This window comes from Myxine glutinosa, chromosome 6, assembly GCF_964187855.1.
Source record: "Myxine glutinosa chromosome 6, kmMyxGlut1.1, whole genome shotgun sequence".
In the NCBI taxonomy this organism is placed as follows: domain Eukaryota; kingdom Metazoa; phylum Chordata; class Myxini; order Myxiniformes; family Myxinidae; genus Myxine; species Myxine glutinosa.
Window position 1 is genome coordinate 58977732 of NC_136266.1, and position 24664 is coordinate 59002395.

Sequence of the window (24664 nt, forward strand, 5' to 3'; positions counted from 1 at the left end):
CAGTGCTCAACATCAATGCTGCATGGTTGGAGGTTACGCAGTCGGCGATGAATGGGGTGTGGAAGCGTTTGTGCCCCCACCTTGTTAATGATTTCATGGGGTTTGATGCGCCAGTCAAGGCTGTGTCTTAAAAACTTGGTTTCCCTCAGCGCTGACATGGAGTTGGAGGAGGAAGATTTCGACGGTTTGATCGAGGCAGACAAGCAGCCTTTAACTAATGAGGACAATGGCGTTGAAGGAAGAGCGCCGCGAAGAGGATGAGCTTCCAGAACCAGAGCCAAGGAAATTCACCGTAGCCTAAATGCAGAAAGGTTTTTATCACCTCTCCAAGTATCTTGCAATATTTGAGGCACAAGACCCAAACGCCGAGCGTTTCGCAAAAATAATGAATGGCACCAACGACCTTTTTCTCCCGTATAGGACCATCTTAACTGAGAAGAAGAAGCGCACAATTCAAGGGACTTTGGATCAGTTCCTACTTAATGTCGAGAAATGCAAGGCCTCTACTCGTTTTGATGAGTCGCCGAAGAAGCCCCGCATATAGTGTTCATTACTCTTTAAAAAATATGGCTAAAATGTGTTTTTTGTGTTCAGAAGAGACGCCAAGTTTAAGGTGAATAACAGAATTTTATTAATTTTATTTATTATTCTTTACAAATTCATTTATTAATTGTGTTCATTACTCATTAAAAAATATGACAAAAATGTGTTTTTAGTGTTCCTTAAGGTTTAGCGATAGTTATATACTTTCGCGAGTTATTTACTCTAGTTTTACGGTGTTTGTCTTCATTTTAAGGCATTACGCCCGGTTTACGTCAAAAACCGAGTTACGTCACGACTTATGGAACCAATTAATGACGTAGGCTGGGGTATTGCTGTGTATATATATATATATATATATATATATATATATATATTGTTACGGTACGCGGTTAAGGATGTTGTTTGCCGAGCCACCCACTCACGCGCTTCAATGGGCTCTCCCACACCCGCGCCACAACCAACTCAGGTGTGTTTCCTCGCACACTCATCCCAAGCGTGCATCCTCGCACCCGCTCCTCGGTCACATCCTCTGTGACAACCATGGGTGTGCACTCTTTTGCACACCCGATCACGCGCTTCAATGTGCCCTCTCGCACCTGCGCCACTACCAACTCAGGTGTACACTCTCGCACATGTTCCACCACCACCTTACTCTCCGTGTCACACTCCGTGCACTCCGAAGTGCCTTCCCGCTCGCACTCGGTTTTACTCCCACACTTTATAACACACCCACTCGCCGACGCACACTTTTTCCTCACAAGCGCACCATTTCCACTCACACCACTCCCAACGGACCTTCCACAAACGCCCAGGTGCCATATCGACCCCAATCGCGCGACAATTCTCTTCGCGCCAAACACTCTGCCGAAAAACCTCTTAGCACCATATACAGCGCGACTCACCTTTGGGGTCCTCCTCTCCATGCGCGCCTGCAAATCTTTATAAGGATTAGCAAGTACGGCATCAGGATGTGTATTCAGACTTTGTACATTATCCATTCCCTCCTCCAACTGTTGCTCTTCTAAGTCCCCGGTCTCGACAAGCCCGATTTTAACTATTGCTTTTTCTTTGACGACCGCTGGCTTTATTAAAATTCCCTCTACTTCAGCGGTCGCTGGCTGCCCCATACCCTGGGTCGCGATCTCTATACCCGTCATTTTACCCGCGCTTTTCTCCGCCTCGCTCAATCAGCGCTCCTCGACCCGCTTTACCTCATCGTGCACCCTTGGGACCCTCTCGCCCAACATGCGATCCATGGTCTCCCCACATTTTTGTGCGCTCTCCCCACATTTTTGTATGTGGTCACCCATTCTGTCCCCAACTTTACCGATTCGCTCCAATTTGCTTCCTAGCCCCCCAATTTGATTTCCCATATTACTTAACCCGTCTCTCAATTGCTCACTGGTACCCCTCGCTTCATCCCTCATTGCCCCCAATTGCTCACTGGTACCCCTCGCTTCGTCCCTCATTGCTCTGATTTCCGCCCTTGATTTGTCCCCCTGCAGGTTCAGGGACGCCTGCATTTGTGCCATAAATTGCTCCATGAGGACCTGCATTTGGACCACCCCCATTGGCGCAGCGGGCGCGGGTACCGCACGTGGCGCCATTTTGTGCGCCTGAAACCTCGTGCGCGAGGGCGCCATCTTGTGCACCTGATACCCCTGCAACCACATCCTCATTGCTCTCCTCTCTGTCCCCCATATACATTTCCCTGGGGTCCTGGGTCGCTTCTACCCCTTCTATCTCCCCCACCGGCACCCGTATTTACAAACAAAGGATTCTCAAATCCGCAACAATATATATATATATAATAATATATATACATATATATATATATATATATATATATATATACATATATATATATATATATATGGGTCAGAATTTTGAACGAGGTACATTTGGTCAAATTTTTTTTTTTTTTGGAATAGCTAAAAATCACCTTGATATCCTTAAAGCCCTAAGCCTGGGCTATCAAACACAGCCAAACTGACACCGATCGGCCCAGAGGTTCCGTTTTTATTCATGGTCAAAGTTTCCCTTCCTTGTTAGCATAACGTAAGAGACCAAAATAAGATATATGAATTCCTTCCTCTTCTTCCCGAAGATGCTGTTTCGGCTAGTTTTGCGTACTTAACGCACCAGGAGCGTCCCGATCTTTTGAAATGGCATAGAATTCAAGCTAATGTGATGGTCTGATGGTATATTTCACTTCAATATGCACTTACCTGGCTTACAGGGTGCATGACCGGTGCGTAACGTAAGAGACCGTTATGGTTTCTAAATTCACACTCAAGCTTGTTGTGTCTCAGAGAAACAAAGGAGGTCAATGATTTTTACAGAATTAATACATACGTATAAGTGCTGTTTGTTGCGCCCTAAAGAAGAACTATGGAACACCCTGATATGTGTAAAACAGGGCTTATATATACACAAAGAATTAAGTTAAGCACCCCCCCCGTTTTTTTACAACCTCGCACATTACAAGTTTGTTGTCGTCAAAACAGTGTAATATACCCATGATATTGCTATATTTTCTGGAGAAGTGATATTATGGTCACATAAAAACACAACAATCATGCCGTTTTCAATATTTTATTCTGAATAATTTAAGGTGAAATTTTTTGGGAATTTTAGGCATATTTTCACCTCAATTTAAGTATGGAGCTATAGGTCCATCACGGACAGTGTGGATGACGTTTATGTTTTCTAACGTACAGTCATTGTTCTGAGAAGACCTCTAGCGATCTTTGCGTCAATAACGTGTGTAGGACCCACGTGATCGGATCACTGACTCAACCAATCACTTTTTTTCACTTTGATCACTCAATTTCATCAATGGATAATTGCTAATGTCATACCAATCATTATTTGATCTCACATACCTTAGAATATATGCCAATGTATACATATACACAAAGAATATATATTAGGGGGTGCTTACCTTAATTCGTTGTGTAGGGGTGCTTAACTTAATTCTTTGTGTATAAATATATCTTACGTTACGGTTCATCTGCTTCATCCTATATGAGGAGTAGCTGTGACTCAGGAACTGACATGAGTAACACAAAAACACATTCAGTAGAGTAGTTATATAGATCTACTTTTATTCCAGCTGTGAAAAGTATCTGAAAAAGGCTTTTATAATGAATGCATGGCTTTGAAGGGTAACGAAATACTAAAAAAATGCCCTTTTTCACCATTTTTTGAGGTTCAGAGGCTTATAACATGTAGATGATTGATAAAAAGTACATAAAACTATACATTTTCTGAAAGCCGTGATTGTGTTCTCCAAGAAGACACCTAAATGTACTAATTCAGAACATTTGGGACAAAGTTATATAGGTTTAAAGCAATCAATGTGTGTTTTTGGGGATTTGTACCTCGTTCAAAATTCTGACACATATATATATATATATATATATATATATATATATATATATATATATATATATATATATATATATATATATATATATATATATATATATATATATATATACAGTGGAACCTTGACTTACGAGTTTAATTCGTTCTGTGACCGAGCTCGTAACTCAAATTGCTCGTATCTCAAATCAAATTTCCCCATTGAAATGCATTGAAATGCTATTAATCCGTTCCAGCCCGCCAAAAACCACACCAATTTTTAAAAAAATATACAGTATATATAAAAATATCTCGCGCTTTATATTTCACCTGTATGCAGCATACAAGTTGGCAGGATGGCCTGGACTGGAGGTACGCACACTTGACTCTAAAGTCTAAACTGTCCAGCCTGGGTTTGAATCCCGACCCAGCTATAACCTGTCATGGGTGAATCACAGGCAGGGTGATTCATCAATGTGTGTACCGCTAAACTGGGCGCCCCGTTTGCGTCCCATTAGTTGTTGGATGTTAAGGATCTCACCGTGTTTTCCACAAAGAGAAGGCGAGCTATCGCCGGCACTCTGAACAAGTTGTGGCCTGGCATGCTCTTCTCCTCTGCCGTTATATACGTCCTCCTCGGCACCTCGCTCATGTTTTTCGACGATTGCGTGTTTTATATCCAAGCACAAGTTTTATATAAAACACGACAATTGCGTGTTTTATATCCACAAGTTGTGGCCTGGCATGCTCTTCTCCTCTGCCGTTATATACGTCCTCCTCGACACCTCGCTCATGTTTTTCGACGATTGCGTGTTTTATATCCAAGCACATCATCCTCTTCTTCTTCTCAGTACCGTGTTTTCCACAAAGAGAAGGCGAGCTATCGCCGGCACTCTGAACAAGTTGTGGCCTGGCATGCTCTGCTCCTCTGCCGTTATATACGTTCTCCTCGGCACCTCGCTCATGTTTTTCGACGATTGCGTGTTTTATATCCACAAGTTGTGGCCTGGCATGCTCTTCTCCTCTGCCGTTATATACGTCCTCCTCGACACCTCGCTCATGTTTTTCGACGATTGCGTGTTTTATATCCAAGCACATCATCCTCTTCTTCTTCTCAGTACCGTGTTTTCCACAAAGAGAAGGCGAGCTATCGCCGGCACTCTGAACAAGTTGACGGCAGAGATACTGTACTTGCACGGCAAGATAACCACGTGACCAGAACCCACCTGGTGGCGTAAACTCAAAATAACCAACATGCGAAAACAAAAATGCAGTGCTATACGACAGAGATACTGTACTTGCACGGCAAGATAACCACGTGACCAGAACCCACCTGGCGGCGTAAACTCAAAATAACCAACATGCGAAAACAAAAATGCAGCGCTATACGACAGAGATACTGTACTTGCACGGCAAGATAACCACGTGACCGGGTGGCGAAAGCTCGTAACTCGGATCTCGGCTCGCATCTCAAAGCAATAAACCGCCCGAGCGACGGCTCGTATCTCGAAAAACTCGTAAGTTGGGGCACTCGTAAGTCAAGGTTCCACTGTATATATATATATATAAATGCCATTGCCTCTCTGTGGCTTTGTTCCTTTTGCACGGCCACATATTTATTTTAAGTTACAAACTCCAAACTCAGATTCTCCATGATAATGACAGATTCAACATGTAAATGTGCCGTATATCGCCACCTGGTGGAGGGTATTGCAATGTCCTTATTTTCCAAGGCAAATTGAAGCACTCTTCGCACAGGTAAATTTGTCCTCCTCACCCCCCACCATATACGGAGGGGCCTCTCAAAACCCTCCCCCCTTCCACCCCCCCAACCTCCCCCAAAATAATTATATATATATATATATTATACAGTATATCTCTGATCAGGAGAAATCATTCGATAGGGTTCTATGCGCAGTAGTGACATGGGCATTGAGGAAGTTAGGAGTGGAGGCATGGTTGATCAGAGTAGTGATGGCAATCTACGAGAGAGCGCGCACAGTTGTAAGGATGAAGGACGGGAACAGTGGTGAGTTTGAGGTGAAGGTGGGAGTGCATCATGGGTCGGTACCAAGTCCACTACTATTTGTAGCTGTGATGGAGGTGCTGGCTCGGAACATAAAGGAGGGGTTACCGTGGGAGTTGTTGTATGCAGATGATCTGGTGTTGATTGGGGAGAGTATCGATGGATTGAAGGATAAGATGAACAAGTGGAAGGAATGTATGGAGGCAAAAGGTCTGAAGGTGAATATTGGAAAGATGAAGGTGATGGCAAGTGGTAAAGCATGTGGTGAGGTGGAAAGAACTGGGAAGTGGCCGTGTGCTGTGTGCAGGAAGGGTGTCAGAGTGAATTCCATTCAATGTACAATGTGCGCTGAGTGGGTTCATCAAAAATATAGTGGTTTGAGAGGGACATTAACCAGTGTGGCAGCTACATCCAAGTTTAAGGTGTGCACAGAGGGAGCTGCAGATGGAGGAAATGTTGAGTTGAATATTGGAGATGGCGTGAAGCTGGAAGGTGTCAAAACATTTTGCTACCTAGGAGACATGCTGAATGGAGAAGGTGGATCAGACTCGGCAACGGTTGCTAAAGTGAGATGTGCATGGAAGACGTTTCGGGAACTGAGTGGCGTGCTGACGAGGAGGGGAGTGTCGTTGAAGCTGAAGGGAAAGGTGTATGCTGCATGTGTGAGAAGTGTTATGATTTATGGGAGCGAGACATGGGTAATGAACGTCGAGCAACAACGAAGGCTGGAAAGGGTGGAAATGCGAATGGTTCGATGGATGTGCGGAGTATCGTTGAGAGAGAGGAAGACAAATGATGAATTGCGAAAGATGATGGGAATAGAGCCTGTGATGGATGCTATGAAGAGAAACAGGTTGAGATGGTTTGGTCATGTGTTGAGGAAAGATGAAAGTGACTGGTTGAGAAGAGTGATGGAAATTAATGTAGAAGGAAGTAGAGGACGGGGAAGGCTGAGAAAGACTTTGGTAAACGTGGTGGAAGAAGAAATGCGGGCAAGGGGGTTAACAAAGGGAGATGCAGAAAATAGGGCAAAATGGAGAAGATAGTCATGGGGCCCGCAAGGCTAATCCCCGCTCTAGCAGGGAAAATGGCCTTTTTTAACATCAGAGAACATGTGATATAATTTTTGATTCAACTGCAGTACCACATTGCGGGATTGCATCATTGGCTGAGGGCACGGCTGTGGCTGATGCAATGCCAGCTTGCTGGTTAGGGCAGGAATTTGTAATTTGTTGATCCTGCCAGCGATAGCTTGCGTACTTTTCGTGAAGAACACCAGGGTATATTTAACATCCACTAACGGACAGAATGCCTGTTTAACGTCCATCCGAGGGGCGGCAAATACATTTATGAATCACCCTGCCTGTGAAAAACCAGGATGACAGCTTATAACTGAGTTGGGATTCAAACCCAGGTTCGACAGCTTAGAGAAGTGTGTGTGTGTGTGTGTGTGTGTGTGTGTGTGTGTGTGTGTGTGTGTGTGTGTGTGTGTGTGTGTGTGTGTGTGTGTGTGTGTGTGTGTGTGTGTGTGTGTGTGTACCTCTAGGCCATATTGGCAGCACTACGTGATGTGATGTGGAATCGTGACTCATTTTGACTAGATATCAGAGCTAAGCCTGACGGAAGGGAGGATTGGGATTCAAGAGTCCGATGTCAAAGGGACTAGGACTGCGGGTGGGGGGGGAATAATAAGAAAACAATAAAAAAGGAAATTTGTGGGGAGACAAAAAGGCACCAAAAAAAAAAGGGAAAGGGACAAGGGAGAAATTAAAGAATATTAAATAAGATCAATAAAAAAACAATAAAAAAGGAAAGAACGATAAAAAATAGTAATAATAAAAAAATGGAGAAACAAAATCGCACCTGTGTCCCGAGGAAGTGTTGCAGTTTGGCAGTATGTGTGCAACCCATGCAAGTTACAGGACTTCCAGATACTTACAACTTTAGAACATTTTAGAATTACCCTTTATAACCCATTATAATTAAATACGGTGGGTTGGAAAAGTTCTTCTTCTTCAACTTTGATAGATGGATGGACGTATAGAAGGATAAAGCCAAATATTGAAGCGACTTCACCACTTAAAAAGGAAGAGGGGAAAGAAAAAAATGGAATAGGAAAACAAGGAGAAATAAAATAGATCGAATAAGTTATGGCAACATAAAATAAAAGCAGGAAAAAAATGAAGTTGTAAAAAAACAAGTTTAAAAACGTGAGGTCTCGGTGAATGAAAACTGCTCATTAATCCCAGTGGGAGTTAATGTTCCACGTTTTGAAGACGAGGCTTTGGTCTGTTTAATTTTGACTGTCCTTGGTGCTGAAATGGAGAAAAATACTGGAGACTGCCATGTGACCACACAAATGTCCAGAAAAATATAAATGTCGAGCAACTGTGGCTTGGAAAGGTCTGTGCTGGTGATTCGTACATAAAGTGTTCACAGAAGTGATCACCAAAGTAATGTCATTCATGGAGGTGCAGCTAAAGGTGTGTGTGTGTGTGTGTGTGTGTGTGTGTGTGTGTGTGTGTGTGTGTGTGTGTGTGTGTGTGTGTGTGTGTGTGTGTGTGTGTGTGTGTGTGCAGCACTGCGGTGGTGTCCTGAGATTGAGGTTGCTGTCTTGATGCAAGGGCAGGTGTTGCAACTCTGAGCCTCCCTTTTGTAAGGTGTAGTCATCAACAACGATAGTCATCATCGGATCTCAAAAGTCGTCGAAATGAGTCATTCCCATCCCACGTGCACCATAAATGGCGATATAGTTCTAACTCACTCCGACCCGACAAATAAACCTGTCTCCCTATTTTGCTCTGAGGAAAGGTTAATGCCTCAAACATCAGCTTCTCACCTGCAAAAAGAATAGCTCACCACCAATGCCCGCAACAGAATATCCCCCTTGTAGAAGATATGAAGAACATCAAGTGCCGAGAGAGTTTGGTAAAAAGACAAAGCAAGAAATGCCAAAATTAGACAAAATGAGTGACGAAGAATAATTGCCATAACCAACTAGAAAAGACAAATTCTGTTCCAGACTATATTGTTCTGGTTCTTCTTAACGATTAATCTATCTATAATTCCAGTAATCTCTGTGTGTGTGTGTGTGTGTCTGTCTGTGTGTGTGTTTGTTTGTCTGTGACCGCTGTTTCTCGACAACCACGGGTCCGATATACTTTTAACTTGCCAGGTATATTGCTGGGGACCCGAGGATGTGCCTTTTCAAGGTTTCATATTAATCGGACAATTACTTACCGAGCGATGTCCAAAAAACGATTCAACCAATCAGAGAGCAGCGAACTAGCGCGTGTGCCGAACGTGGCGGACACACTCTGCCTCGGATGGCACATTTGAGAGCGTATTCATTTATTTCACGTTTGCAAACTATGTTGGCGCTATGTTGGCGTTAAACGATGTTTTAAAACTAATAAAAACGAATTTGCGATTCATTCGCTTTCCTGCGCGTTTGTGTACGCGATGGCGATTTCTTTACCAAACTCCGGAAGCCGTTCGCTTTGGACCGAACCATTTCATGTAAATAGAGGGGGGGGTTCTGTGGTCGTTGCGAATGGACCAAACCATTCATGTAAATAGAGGGGGGGGGTTGTCACTGTACTCGCAAGCCGTTCGCCGTTCGCTTTGGCGTTGCGAATGAACCAAACCATTTCATGTAAATAGAGGGGGGGGATATAATTTTAGATAGATATATAGTACGGGCATATATATAGTACGGGCATGCCCTAGTATTTTAAAATGGCAAAAGCATAGCAAACCTCACACCGATACAACAAACTTCTTTCAATGGCCTTCGTGAAAAGGTTAAGATATTGAATGATGAACTTATGTTCTCAAATGTCGATGGGCAACCACTGAATATGAAAAATAAGCAAAATATACAGTTAGAGATCTGGCCTAAGGGGTAAAATGGGGAATAGATTAGGACAGTTATTTCAAAGCGCATGTTGGAATGAGTGTTGTAATTGCTGTTGTTGAGGAGATACTGTTAAGCTTGTGTTCAGAAGCTCTTGTCCTTCCCTGCCTGAGTGTGATTTGGTGATGTACGGTGGCTCGCAGTAAAACTCTGTAGCACAAGTGCTGGTGGCTGGGGGTGGAGGGGGGGAGGAGGCATGTGTGCTGGGGGGGCGGAGCATGCAGGATGCCACAAGAACGGGACAGAACCAAGACCCACACCGCATGCGTGAGCTTCACTCTCATCTATTCTATTTTTTATCAACTCCTAGTTTATTTTGTCTCTATATTCTCTTTTTTTCTTTCTCTTTCTCTTTCTCTTTCTCTTTCTCTCTCTCTCTCTCTCTCTCTCTCTCTCTCTCTCTCTCTCTCTCTCTCTCTATCCAAGTGCATGTGATAGGTTATCCATGTAACCCGTCGACATCCCTGGTAGGGCGAGATGGAGTATTTATTCATAATTATTTGCTGCAGTGCTGATCGCAGGTGGCAAGACTGTTGTGGAAGACACGTGACCCTAACAATATATTGATTTATTAAAATTGCCTGATTACATGGCGTGTGTAAGAGGAAAAAAAATTGGGAGTGAGAAAAGAAAAATATAATAATTAATTTAAGAAAGAAACAGGATGGATTGCAAATTGATTTTTAAAAAACAAAAAACCTTATCTTTATCCCAAGTGACCCAAACATATTAATCAATATCCTGTTATTATGACGAGCAAAATTACTGGTATGCCATACAGCATATTGGGATGGATGAAGAGGACATGAAGGATATGTCTTTATGAAAAAGGGAATGTCAACAATGTTATAGTGTCCTTGGTGCTGATTAACAAGCAGTTTTTGATGATATACAATTTGAAAACTTGGAAGACTCATGATTATTCTTTCATAAAATTGTATTGTTTGTCTTGTAAGTCTTGGAGCCAGAAGTCTGTGAGGCGCCGGGTAGTTTCACCAACCAAACAACCACGTCTCGGAAACATGTTGCGGATATGTTTAAGGCTGCTGGAAAGGAACACACTTTTGGAGGCTGCTGAATAACTAAAACACGATTTGGGGTTTATGTCACCAAAAATACACCTGAAATCTTATGGGCACGTGTTCGGGAGTGAGAGATTAGTACGAGGGTTTTTTCATCGTTAAACTCGGATAACAAGGGCATGAAAAGGTTGCAAAACCCATATGAAATCTCCCACACAACCTTCCAAAAAGAAAACATGTCGCTGCTGAGAAATTGCATTTTAGCAATCATGCTCTTGAATTTTGAATGTTTTACGCTGATCCAATGTTTCCCTCCGGTGAAAGAAGCCTTGTATCAATGCAAAACATAACGCATCGCAGAAACCACTTCTGGTGAAACTCCAAAAATCCAGGTTTACTGCTCATGTCCACTCATTTGTTTAACTCTTTCCTCTTCCTGTGGAACTAACTTCCTCAGTCAGCTCGATCTCATTCTTACCTCTAGGATGTCAAAGATAGCCGTTCACTTCCTCATCAGGTCATCTGTCATTCATAACCGATGATCTTTTCTACCCTCAATAACCCTCACCAAGCGCACCCCCTCTCTTTCCAGGTTACTTTGACCCTCCCTCACCCCCTCCCTTTATGTTTCTTATATTGCCGTTTCATTCTCGGTTTCCCTTCATCTTATTCTTTGTTTGAGCTTGGACCCAGCTTGTTCACCCCACGTCCTCCACCCTCCCTCTTGCTCCCTTTCTTCGTCGGTGTCCCTCTACCTTATTGCTGTGTATTCCCAACTTTCCACTGTTCTGTGTTCTAGCTCTTCCACGAACCTCAACTTCGTACACAAAAATAACACTCATGGATGAGCTTGTACATAATCACATTCCTGGATATCAGTATACCCGAAACATAAATTACAAGGATATTATAGTAGATAATAGACGAGCATATGGGATTTGAACCTGGGTAGAGCTAGGGTCCATCTGACCCGCTGCCTGCATTATAAGCCAGTGATTCGGAAGACAACACCACCAGGCCACCAACCCTTCCACAAAATTCCTGCATACATTTAGGAAGGGGTAGTACCCTCTTAACAAACACATCCAAAGAACTGTAAATTTTCCACTAAGATTATGGTTGCTAAGCCCCCAAAGGGCAAATCCTCAAGCAAAGCCACAGTAATCATATTGTGCGGGGTAGTACAAGAATCTCCTGCAAGCAATGAAATTTCCATTACAAACCACATCCGCAAGCTTACAACAAGTCGACACACACTGAACATTCAAACATTGAGGCATCATCGTCTCAATTATTTATCACTACTTCCTCCGTTCTCTTGGTCTCGTCAGTCGATAACTCAGAAAGAGCTCACGATGATATCGAGTCCACGTCCACGTCCACGGTCAAGGAGGGCAGAAATTTTGTAATGTACGAGTACATTGTATGTATTATACAAACACATAAAACAATGTAATACATGATGCACGTCTGCATTTGGTTTGTGCAAAAAATCTGACAAAATAATAATAATAATTACATCAATCTATGAACAGGTGTGATGGCCCATTGTGTCCAGTACAGACGAAATTAACAAATAACAGCTCAAGTGGAGGAAACCTCCACAAAAACCAATGTTGTTTTGTATGCAGCCTGTGGCTGCTGGTTGCATCATTTTTCTGGAAGCGTGGCAGTGCCGCTGATGCAGTGCCCCATATTACCAGTTAGCTCGTACAGTGCTCATTTTGCCGACCTCGGAACGATGACAGGCTCAATCAACCCACCTGGTGCTATTTAACAGCCCCATATGGGCTCAAACCCAAGACCCTAAGAATAAGATCTTAAGTTATCCACTTTATTCGTTAAGCCAACACCAGGTTTAAAGAATCGATAATGACAACAATAATACATATTACATTAATTATTATAATTAAAAGGGTTTCGGCCCATCATGTTGATTACCCCGAATAACGAAGGACACACAACGGAACTACCTGTGCGTCCCTAAAACAGCTGTTCGTGCACGTACCTGAGTGTTGCACGTGAGCTCCGTGCCATCGAGCAGTCTCACGAGACACTGTACGTCGGGGGCAGGAACCCGGACCCCGAGGCGAAGACGCAACATCGCGGCTAAACGGGGCACTCGGGCCGAGGAATCGGAACAGAGACGAGACTCGGAGGAGGATGGAGCAGGTGCCGAAGGAGCAGCAGGAGGTGCAGCTTGAGCTCTAGGAGGCTCCGGAGCTGGAACTGGAGTCTTAGCGGTCTTCGCGTGCGAAGGCTCCAAATCCGGCTGTTTTGCTGAAGCATCATCCATTGCTTCAGGAGCCCGATTCCTAAACCGCAGGATTGGAGCGAATGAGTCTGAGCGAGAACCCGAGAAGGCGTGGCTAAGGCGGGGAAAGGAGGCGTGGCTAAGGCGGGAAAAGGAGGTGTTCAACTCAGAATAGGAGAAAAGAGGGAGGAGCTAAGACAGAGCGAGAGCTATAGGCTCATGAATAATTAATTTAGGGATACAGGAACCATTATCGTTTGATATCATAATCGAACATACATACACTGCATTCTACAAATAGAATAATGTAGAATTACTTCGTAAACTCGAAAAGTTTCCCTTTAGACGTTAGAAAATCAAACGATGCAGCCAGCACCAGCTGCATAATTTTCGTACAAATAAATTATGCTTAATCATAACATAATATATCGAATCATCACTTCATTTGCTCACAGTTTACCTATATTCCCTTGGGAATTTCAATTGGGCGATTTTATTACAAAGATTCCCACTAGGAGGCGGCAAACAAAAACAATTACCGGAATTGTATTTCCTCAGGATGGAGGTGAAGAAAAAAACAAAACACAATAAGATGAAGATGAATTTAAAAATGCCGAAGTAGATCCAATGAAGAAGAAGAATAAGAGGAAGATGAAGAAAAAAAAGCAATAGATCCAATGAAGAAGAAGAAGAAGAGGATTAACGCGAGATAACGGTTCTTTTTTATTTTATTTTTTTTATTTAATAACGATGTTACCACACCCGTCTGTATTGTCTATTGATCGAAGACGATTTCGATCGTTTATTGTCAAAGTTTTATTCAGCCTTAACATCCTCATTTCACCTGCAGTTTCCTTTTGCCGCCTAAGTCCGTCCATATATTTTATACAACTGATTAAGAGTCCGGAGTAACAAATCTGAGTGAAAAACAGCATAATGATTAACACGAGAATTTTGAGGTTTTCTTACAGTAGTTAAGAAAAGTTGTTCCGGTCAATAATAAAAAACGAGCACTTCAACGATTTCCTGAGGGAAGACGCGACGCATTGAGGTGTATAGCATTGCATCAGTAAACAGTATGGTCCTTGCGCGTGTCGTCAAAGAGTGCGAAACGAAAATTGAAATATATTTGAACGGTTATTAAACTAATAATATTACATTGCTTGTCGTAATAATTGCGGCAATATTCCAAACGAAATAATTATTTTGTGGAATAAAGCGGAACAGTGCAACGTTACATTTGACACAATTCGTTTCGTTTGCTGTTGGGGAGTGAAAAGGATTGTTTAACAGGGCTGTGTGTGTTTTCTGCTGGTCGTGTCAGGGCCGGCTATTCTTACTGGAAATATGGAGGGCAGTGACCGGTACGAAGCTTCGCCAACGCCGCCAGACGCTTCAGAATCGGTGAGGCTCGTCGGCCTTGTTTCTCGTTCTATAAATGGTCTCTTCTTGTCTGCGGCTGCTTGGGTCTTTGGCTATTTGTTACCTCCGCCACCAAAGGTGGATGGAGGTTATGTTTTCACCCCTGTCTGTCTGTCTGTGTTTGTTTGTCTGTCTGTGGACAAGATATCTCAAAACGTTTAAGTTTTGGATGGATAGATTTGGACGAAATTTGTCAGACAGGTTGTGTGTGACGAGGACGAAAAGATTAGATTTTGGTGAAGATCCGGATTCAGATCCAGCTAGTAGAATTTTTAAATTGATTCTTCACCATTGGGGGATCGGGCCACAAACGATACATCGCAGGATATCTCAAAAAGTTGTGGACGGATTTGGACCAAACTTGGTGGACCGGTTGTGTATGTGATGAGGACTAATCGATTCAATTTTGGTGAAGATCTGAATATGGATTCGGATATGAAAATTATTTAATTTTTTAAGTGATTCTTCACCATTGAGAGATAGGGCTAACACCAACATATAGCAGGATATCTAAAAAAAATATGGATGGATTTGGATGAAACTTGGCAGAGATGTAGCGTATGTCACAAGGACGAAATGATTAGATTTTGGTGAAGATCCGGATTCGGATTCGGATCCGGCTACTAGAATTTATTAAGTGATTCTTCACCATTTGGAGTGGGGCCAAAAATGATACATAGGATATCTCAACACGTTATAGATGGATTTGGACGAAACTTGTTGGACCGGTTGTGTGTGTGACAAGGAAAAATCGATTCGATTCGATCTGATTTTGGTGAAGATCTGAATATGGATTCGGATATCAGAATTTTTTTTTTTTAAGTGATTCTTCACCATTGAGTGATTATGGCCAACCAAGCGGAGGTATGCTCTCTACTGAGTGCCATTCTAGTTTTTCATGTTTTCCTCCTCTGTCTCTCGTGTTTGCGTGTGTCAAATATAAATAAGGTTGTACGCATTCTGGTTCTTATTCGGTTGAGACCTTTTTGAAACATGAAGTTGCTTGATGAAGACCACCTGAGTAGTTAAAACGTTGTTGTAAACAAACTTAATTTTAACAATCTGTGAAGCGAGCACAATCAAATGGACTCTATGTGTAAGTATCTCGTATCTGATGGCATTCCCTTTGGCCATGAACCCATGAAGGTATCTAATCGATGATGTTCTGTGTTACAACCTGGTCCTGATTTTGCCAAATTTTGGCAAAACCAAAACGAGATTTTGTTGTGGCTCTTGAGTATTTCTTGGCAGAGCTTTGATCCAAGTTTCCAGACACAATCGATGGCTTTCGTGTCGGGCATCTATGGTACCCAGGACGGAAGCCGCAACGCTTTCCGTCCCTTGGAGGTAGCGGTGGCTGGCTCTATCTGAACGTATGGCATGTGGCATCATCTCTCTGCAGTAAATGTGTTCCACACTACAAATTGCCTCGCCAGTACATGATGAACCCTCTTATTACTGGGTCAAGTTGTCATTCAGAAAAATCATTGATTTGATGCCTTGACAGGTTCAAGTACAGTTGGATCACGACATTCGTGGGGATACATTCCTGGAAAATATAACCTCCATCTGCCTTCGGTGATGGAGGTGACAACAGCATGTACCATTTCAAATTTTTGCTGCGTAGCCCGTGGGGCAAAGCCGTAAAGAACAGTGTTTCTGTCCGTATGTATGTATGCGTGTTTCCCTCAAAAACGTACACCAATCACAGCTGAGGATCTGGTCACATGACAGGGGTGATGTGATGTCATTACGTGTGTGATGTCATTACGGCGTACGATGGCTGACCACACCCCGCCATTTTGATTCTAATTTCGTTCAGGTCGAACATATCGTCGAACCTGTCATACATCACAATCTGCATGCTCTACCTTTTTCGTTTTTCATTCAGTGTGAAACACAAACAAACCGATTGTTAAAACTGGATGGTATTCATAGAATACTTACCCTGCGCAGTCAACTTGTTGTGAGCTAACTCTTCTGTTTTTGAACATTTTTTTTTTTCTTTGATCCAATATTGTTTCCAGACCATGTGAGCGATAACATCATAAATTTATATTCTCTAATATAAATGTTGCATAGATCACACTCGATACATTTCAAACTGATCAGCCTAAACGTTGTCCCTGTCGAATTATGACGTCATAATTATGGCACCAATGACGTCATTGTTTATAACACCTATTCCCCATATGGAGTTCTTTACAATGAGCCATGTTTCAATTTTTTCCATGCAGCGGTTTTGGAGATACAGAGGTGCAACATATTTCGGTTTTTCCAAGATGGGGCCTGTACCACATGACCTATGACGTCATGATTATCATTAAATATTCTACAGGAGGAGGCGCTCCTTTGGTGAAAATGTGCCCATCAGACCAACAGTTGCTGAGAAAAAAAATTCACAATGATCGGATAGGTGTTGTACTTGTCGAATTATTACGTCATATTGGAGGCACCCATGACATCATCATTAACATATGTTATTCCCCATGGAGAGTTCTTTAAAATGAGCCATGTCTCCGTTTTGGCTGTGCAGTGCTTTCAGAGATATACAGGCACAAAGTTTTTCAGTTTTTCCAAGATGGCGCCCGTAGATGTGGCATATGACATCATTACCATTTGAAATTCTACAAGAGATGCACCTATGGTGAACATTTTCTGTCAATCGAACCAAAGTTTGCAGAGAAAATGATATTTATTCTGTGCGGACAAATAAACAAACAGACAGATAAACAGACTCAAATGCAATACCCTCTGGCGAGGGTAATAAACCAGTGTCTCAATGCAATCTATTCACTTCCATGGTGGCAGACAGCTTAGAGATTTACAGTATGTACTTCAAAAAAATGTAATCCCTACATTATTTGCTAACTGGTATCCCCACCCAGGTCCTACAAACCTCTTCAACTAAAGTATCAAACAAGCCCGGCTACGCCGCTGTTGGACTTCCAGTCTTGTTATTTTACAAGCACCTGCAACTTTTCAAATGATGATGATGATAATAATGATGAATAATTAAATTCCAATGAACTCCTCGAACTCCCCTGAAGACGACCCAGGTGAGGGTTCTGATGAGTCGTGCACTGAGGAGGAGGCAGGACAAGCAGGCGAGGGTGTTGAAACTGTTGAGGTGGAGACCAGAACATAGGTATGTGTCGAAAAAGAAAAAAAAGTGTGATGGAGAACTGCCTGGCAGATTGCTGCAGGTTTCAGTGCAGCTTTGTATGGGAGCATCATGTCATCCAACCCCCTCTTAAACTTGAGGTAACACTCCATGACCGGGTCGGCTTCTTGCACCCTGTCAGCAGTTACCCGCATGTCCTGCAGCACCTCACCCAGGATCTTGACCATGATGTTGGACCTTGGCATCTCTTCGTCCTCGTCATTGCCTGTCTCCTCCTCTTCCTCAGGAACCTTGGTCATGGCGTCCAACTCCTCTTCAATGAGCTTGTCGGCATGTGAGGTGATAAGATCCTCAAACTCTTCAGGCTCCATGTAGTCAACGCCTTGTCCTCCCACATTCCGTGGCAACCCGGCAATTTCATTCTTCACCGTGTTGTCGGGAAAGCTTGTGAAGTTTTTCACTGCTGTGACCACAGGTTTTGCCATCAGCCATTGTTGGTGGAGGCTCTCTCCTTGTCCAGCGACTCCTTGATGATGCCGATGCAATAGGCTATGTTGAGCTCTTTCCAACACTGCCTGAGCTTCTGGGCTCTGGGCCTCCATCGCATCCAAAATGTGGCGAAATGTATGGCGGGTGTAATATGTTTTTAAAAGTGGAGATTACCCTTTTGTCAAGTGGCTGGATCAGGGAGGTAGTATCAGGTGGCAGGAAGATCACTGCGATATTAGGGTGAGCCACCTTAAGGTCCCCGGGGTGGCCAGGAGCATTGTCGATGAGCAGGAGAACCTTGAACTCAAGGTTTTGTTTCGCCAAGCACCTCTCCAACTGATGGACAAAACGGTTATGGAACCATTACATGAAAATTTCTGCCCTCACCCATGCCTTCCTGTTGGCCCTCTAAAACATTGGCATTTTATGTTTGTTTTTGCCCATGAAAGCACGCTGGTTCAGAGAAAGGTACAGCATCATGGGCTTCGCCATGCAGTCCCCTTTTATGTTTGTGCAGAGAAGAGATACCCGGTCCTTCGTGACCTTAAACCCCGATGATGTCCTCTTGCTTCAAGCTGGAAAAAAAAAATTCTCCAGTACTCACCTGCATTGAAGACCTGCTCTTGCAGGTACCCTTTCTTGTTGAGCAGGGAATGTTTTGGCCGTGTCATGGTCCGTGGAGGCTCGCTCGCTTGGCATCAGAAATGATGCAACCGGAGGCCATAAGCTGCATGCAAATCGACAACAGCAGATGTTTAATATACGTTTATCAGACCATCCTATTTGAAAATCTTCGGAGAGCAACATATCACATTCCTGAAGTTTGTGAGGAGAGTGATGGGAGTGTAATTACAGCGAAAATAATCTTTTACTCTATACTGAGAATGTTTGTGATGCTTATTGCTATTTAACTTTTTTTTATTTAAATAGTCTGAGTGTATGCGTTATTGCGATTGTGTAAGTGTCATTACCTCCGCCACCAAAGGTGGATGGAGGTTATGTTTTCACCCTTGTCTCTGTCTGTCTGTTTGTGAACAAGATATCTCAAAACGTTGTGGGCAGATTCGGACGAAATTTGGCAGAGATTTAGCGTATGTGACAAGGACGAAATGATTAGATTTTGGTGAAGATCCGGATTCGGATCCGGCTTGTAGAATTTATCAAGTGATTCTTCACCATTGGGAGATAGGGCCAAAAACGATACATAGCAGGATATCTCAAAAGGTTGTGGACAGATTTCGACGAAACTTGGTGGAGAGTTTGTGCGTGTGACAAGGACTAATCTATTCGATTTTGGGGAAAATCTGAATATGGATTTGGATATGAGGATTATTTAATTTTTTAAGTGATTCTTTACCATTGAGTGATAGGGCTAAAACCAACATATAGCAGGATATCTCAAAAACTTATAGATGGATTTGGACAAAACTTGGTGGGCAGGTTGTGCTTGTGACAAGGAAGAATCGATTCAATTTTGGTGAATATCCGGATCCGGATAGTATAATTTTTTAAGTTATTCTTCACCATTGGGAGATACGGCCAAAAACGAAATATAGCAGGATATCTCAAAAAGTTGTGGATGGATGATTTTGATTAAATGTGATTCTTTATTGTGATTTTCTGGTCTACTCTGAGATACAGAACGTAAACTGTTCAACTGGCAGAGGTATGCTCTCTACTGAGTGCCGTTCTAGTTTTGTACGTCATTCATGACAGATACCCAATGGCATGGGCTACATTCCTGCCAACAAATGTTACCAACTGTACTCTATTATTGGACATAATATTGATGATATTTCTTAACTATCAGAGTTTAGATGAGACCGTTCCAAGATTTCCAGAGCGAAAATGTAAACGTGCCATCTGTGGCCGAGTTCTCCCACAAACCGAGAATACAAGTTCATGTATACAGTCACGTGAAAAGGTAAGTACACCCCATGTAAAGTTTTGACTTTTTCAACATATTTCAACATACAGCTATTTGATCTTCATTTCAACAATATTGATAGATAAAGGTGATTATAATATAACAAATATCATGAAACATTTACATTTTGTAGTCCATTGTATAATTTAAATAAACATAAATGCAAATTTCGCATGTGGAAAAAGTAAGTACACCCTTGGCTCTAATAGGTGGTATTGCCCCCTTTGGCAGAAACAACCTCAAGTAGGCGTTTCTTATAACTGTCTACCAGTCTCTGACATCGACTGGGAGAAATTTTTGCCCACTCCTCCATGCAGAATTCTTTCAGCTGTGTGATGTTTGAGGGGTTTCTTGCATGCACAGCTCGTTTCAAATCCCCCCACAACATCTTGATGGGATTTATATCTGCGCTTTGACGTGGCCATTCCAGAACCCTCCATTTCTTTCTTTTCAGCCATTCCTTGGTGGATTTACTGGTATGTTTAGGGTCATTGTCATGTTGCAAGGTCCACCTTCGGTTGAGCTTCAACTTTCCGACAGATGGCCTCGCATTATCCTCAAGCACCCTCTGGTCTAATGAATTCATAGTGGATTCTATGATGGTGAGCTGCCCAGGCCCTGATGCAGCAAAGCTGCCCCAAACCATAATATTTCCACCACCATGCTTTACAGTTGGTATCAGGTTCTTGTGGTAAAATGCTGTCTTTGGTTTTCGCCAAACATGTCTTCTGGTACTGTGGCCAAATAGCTCTACCTATGACTCATCTGTCCAGAGCACATTGTTCCAGAAGTGCTGGTCTTTGCCTAGGTGTTCATTGGCAAACTTTAGTCTTGCCCTGATGTTCTTTCTGGACAGCAAAGGTTTCCTCCTGGCACACCTCCCATGTAGATCAAATTTGTGCAGCCTCTTTCTAATGGTAGACTCGTGCACTTTGACATCAACAGTGGCAAGAGCTACCTGTAGCTCCCGTGATGACATTCTGGGGTTCTTGGAGACTTCTTTCAGCATCTTGCGGTCTGCTCTCGGGCTGAACTTGCTGGGGCGGCCTGGCCTGAACAAGATGGCAGTTGTTTGGAATCTTCTCCACTTGTAGATTATCTTCCGGACAGTCGAATGATTGATTTCAAATTGTTTGGAGATCTTTTTAAATCCCTTCCCAGACGTGTAGGCATCTATAACCTTCTTTCTGAAGGCCTCCGAGAGCTCTTTTGATCTCGGCATGGTGACGCCACACACTTCAACAACAGAGCAAACCAAACTAAATGTCTGAGGTTTAAATAAGACAGGTTCCTCCAAGATCCTCTCTAATGATGTTCTAATCATTTGCACCTGAGCTGGTGCACCTGATTGTAATTTTAGGTATTTGAAGTCGTGATAAATGTAGGGGTGTACTTACTTTTTCCACACGTGAAATTTGCATTTATGTTTATTTAAATTATACAATTATACAATGGACAAAATGTAAATGTTTCATGATATTTGTTATATTATATCACCTTTATCTATCAATATTGTTGAAATGAAGATCAAATAGCTGTATGTTGAAATATGTTGAAAACGTCAAAACTTTACATGGGGTGTACTTACTTTTTCACATGACTATGTATTTTTGGGACCTGATTCTACGGGAGGCCGAGTTCTTGGAAGCATCTCAAATTTGGCGAGACTTGGTCGTGTTTCGGGCGTCATGATAGATTGAACATTCACGGATTTGTCCCGTTTTGTTTCTGAAAACCCGCAGACCCGACTTGGTATTGTGAAAACAGTTATTGAATGGAAAATACAATCAATTTAAAAAGTGCAATATTTTGGCACAGGTATAATGGGCCAAATCAAGTCAAGCATCCTCCTGCATCAAGTTTCCTTGTTAATGTTTCACTTCTATTTCACTCGCAATGATTGACACAGACTGATAGACCTGTAGCCGATATGCAAAGTATCACTCTAATCAATTGGCTGTGTGACGTCATGAACTTTCCTTCACCGAAGGATTCCGTGCGCAGTATCACTTCACTTCTGAGGTCCGATCTTGTCTAATAAATAAACAAAATAAATATCCGCTTTCGATTCCTACCAACTCGTTTTATGTGACCTCCAACTTGCCACGTGTGGTGATGCTTATCTGTTGATTCATGTTGGTAGATTCTGTGAAGTTCGGCCAATCTGGCTGAATTCTGCCGAGATTTCTATGCCAATGACCAAGTTTTTCCTCCTGAGTTTCCTTCTGTTTTTCCAGTTTTCCCTCCTGAGTTTCCTTCTGTATCCATCCATCTTGCATCCTCCCCTGCCCCTCATTCCTCCCCACACCCATTGTTTGTCCAAGTCTCCCTCAATCTGGGCCTTCAACTCTGCTGTTGATGTTTCCCTCTATCAACTGTTCATTTTGTCCTGCTCTGGTCTGATCCGTTCAGTGTACTAATACCTGCTCTTCCACGAGCTTTTGTGTACAATCCGGGGATGATTTGTGCTGTTGGAGTGTTATTTTCTGCTTGGAATATGTTGTGTTAATCGTATGTGAAAAATGAGGTAAACCAAGTATAGAGAAGTACGGTCGGTAAATATAGTAACCCTGATAACTTGCAAGTTGGCACTGTGATCTACTTTGTGAGTGTTGTGAGCGGGACCTTGCTGAGGTCGTGTAACAACAACCTGCAAGGGGAAGCGTTTATATGAGGAATTTATGGCTTATATCATTGTTTATGATGAAATTGAGGCTTTGATTTGATTTAACTGACTTGATATTTACAGGACTCTGAGGAGTCAGCAGTTAGTGAAGACAGCGTGGGATCTGTGGATGGGCAAAATGTCCCCGTCACCAACATGGCCGGTAGGTGTTGGTAATAACACTCGAGTATATAGCTGTTTCATTGGAATTGGAAGATATGGTGGACTGTTTTCATTTGGCATATTTTAGCCCTTTTTTGAGTTTTGTATCTATCTTATTGTTTTGTTTTATTTTATTTATTCAGTTTTAAAGTTTATATCTCCCTCTCCACCCTTTCCCCTTGACATTGATCAATTACGCAATTTACCCATGAAGGATCCCTCCCCTATGTGCTGATGCTATTGCATGGACCAGCCCGGAAGTTTATTGAATAGGTTTTGTTTTGCTGCTCATTTTGATACGCGTTCCTTCCTGGAGCAAATGATGGTGTCTGAAATATTTTGCACAGCACCATATGTATTCCTTATATATATTATATATATATATATATTGTTGCGGATCTCCGACGTCAGCTCTCCCCTTATCAAGGGGGGGTTAATCCCCTTGTCCTTTTATCTGGCTGACGTGAGTCCTAGAAGTTATATGCTCCTTCCGGTCAGTATTAGGTAGGGTTATTGGTCAACTTAGTCCTAATACCTAATTACTAACACCGACCGCGAAGCAGGGAAATAACTCCCGCCCGAACCACGGCGTTAGTGGACACGCCGAGCGAAGTGAGCCGCGATTCGGGCCGTTAGCAAGGACTAAACCCGATTATGGCGGTTCCAATCGTGCCACGTTTACCCAATGGAGAAAAGACTGATGCGATCGGATGGAGAAAAAACCCAAAAAATAGGAAGAACAAGCAATTTATTATAAATGTACAAGGAGAAGAGGAAATGAAAGAAATGTACAGGATAGGAAGAGGAAGAAGAAGCACACAGGGCAGCCTTAAACAGTCTTATTCTTAATACCCCAGGACAAACGGGCCCGTCTCACATACACACTCACACGGAGATTGTAGATGGTCACCAGCGTGTCCAGGCTCCAGCCCAGCTCCGGTCCAGGCTCCGGTCCAACGGACGAAACCCGGCAGGCAGCTCCGCGTGTAGTGGAACGCGAACGGACAATTATATAACGGGGGGAAGGCTGGTGTCTTAGCGGCCTATGTAATAAGTGCACACTCGTGCCAAACGCCCCCTCTCTCCACTGTCCTGCTTTAGCACAAGGTTCCAACAAGAGTCCTTTCACAAGCGCACTTCCAACAAGCTCTTTCAACACCAATGCTTCTCATAAGTCCTTCTCAATGCGCATTTCCAACCAGTCCTCTTTAACAAGCGCGCCTCCAACAAGTCCTCCAAGTCCTCTTTCACGAGCGCTGCCGTATAAGTCCTGTGAAAGGGCTTTGCGTTCGCGCTTTTATAACTCAAGCAGCGATCGCTCCGCGAGCCCAAAAGCCACGCCTGTCGGCGATGTCACTTCAGCCCTGGTTGGCTGGTGCTTGCTTACCGGCCCCGCCCTGACGGCTGGGTGACGTGGCCACACCTCCTCCCTGGCGCTCCACCCCCTTTTTCCGCGCTTCACCTCGTGGCTTATGGTGGCTTTGAGCAAGCTCACGGGCAGCGAAGGCTGCTGCTGCTGGCCAAGCAGCGTACCAAATTGGGAGGGGCCATGGGGCACCGACTGGGGAGCGCGCTTAATGGCGTCGCTTGGAGGGAGGCTGCAAAATGAACGAAAGGGCCTACTCTTATTTGATTGACGCAACGCAGATTCAACTATTGGAAAATGGCCTTATGTAACACATACTAAGAAATAACTGGTGTCCTATGGTGACCTACGTGTTGCTTGTGGCCTATCTATGGGGTGCTAC

At 43.1% G+C, this 24664-nt stretch overlaps 2 protein-coding genes across 3 annotated transcripts in view; one reads left to right on the top strand and one right to left on the bottom strand.

Annotated features, from left to right (window-relative positions):
- Positions 1-13205, bottom strand: part of LOC137429838 (FERM domain-containing protein 5) — a 76391-nt gene extending 63186 nt beyond the window's left edge. The window contains exon 1 of the mRNA XM_068120134.2: positions 12882-13205. Coding sequence (XP_067976235.1) covers positions 12882-13169 — 288 coding nt within the window. The 5' untranslated portion in view covers positions 13170-13205. The remainder of the gene's footprint in view (positions 1-12881) is intronic.
- A 1132-nt stretch (positions 13206-14337) lies between these two features.
- The window catches only part of LOC137429827 (protein FAM219A), a 36534-nt gene continuing 26207 nt past the window's right edge, over positions 14338-24664 (top strand). The window contains exons 1-2 of one of the 2 annotated variants that reach the window (XM_068120115.2): positions 14338-14531; positions 22839-22917. In XM_068120115.2, coding sequence (XP_067976216.1) covers positions 14475-14531; positions 22839-22917 — 136 coding nt within the window. In that variant the 5' untranslated portion in view covers positions 14338-14474. The remainder of the gene's footprint in view (positions 14532-22838; positions 22918-24664) is intronic. The other variant, XM_068120114.2, reaches the window with a different exon arrangement.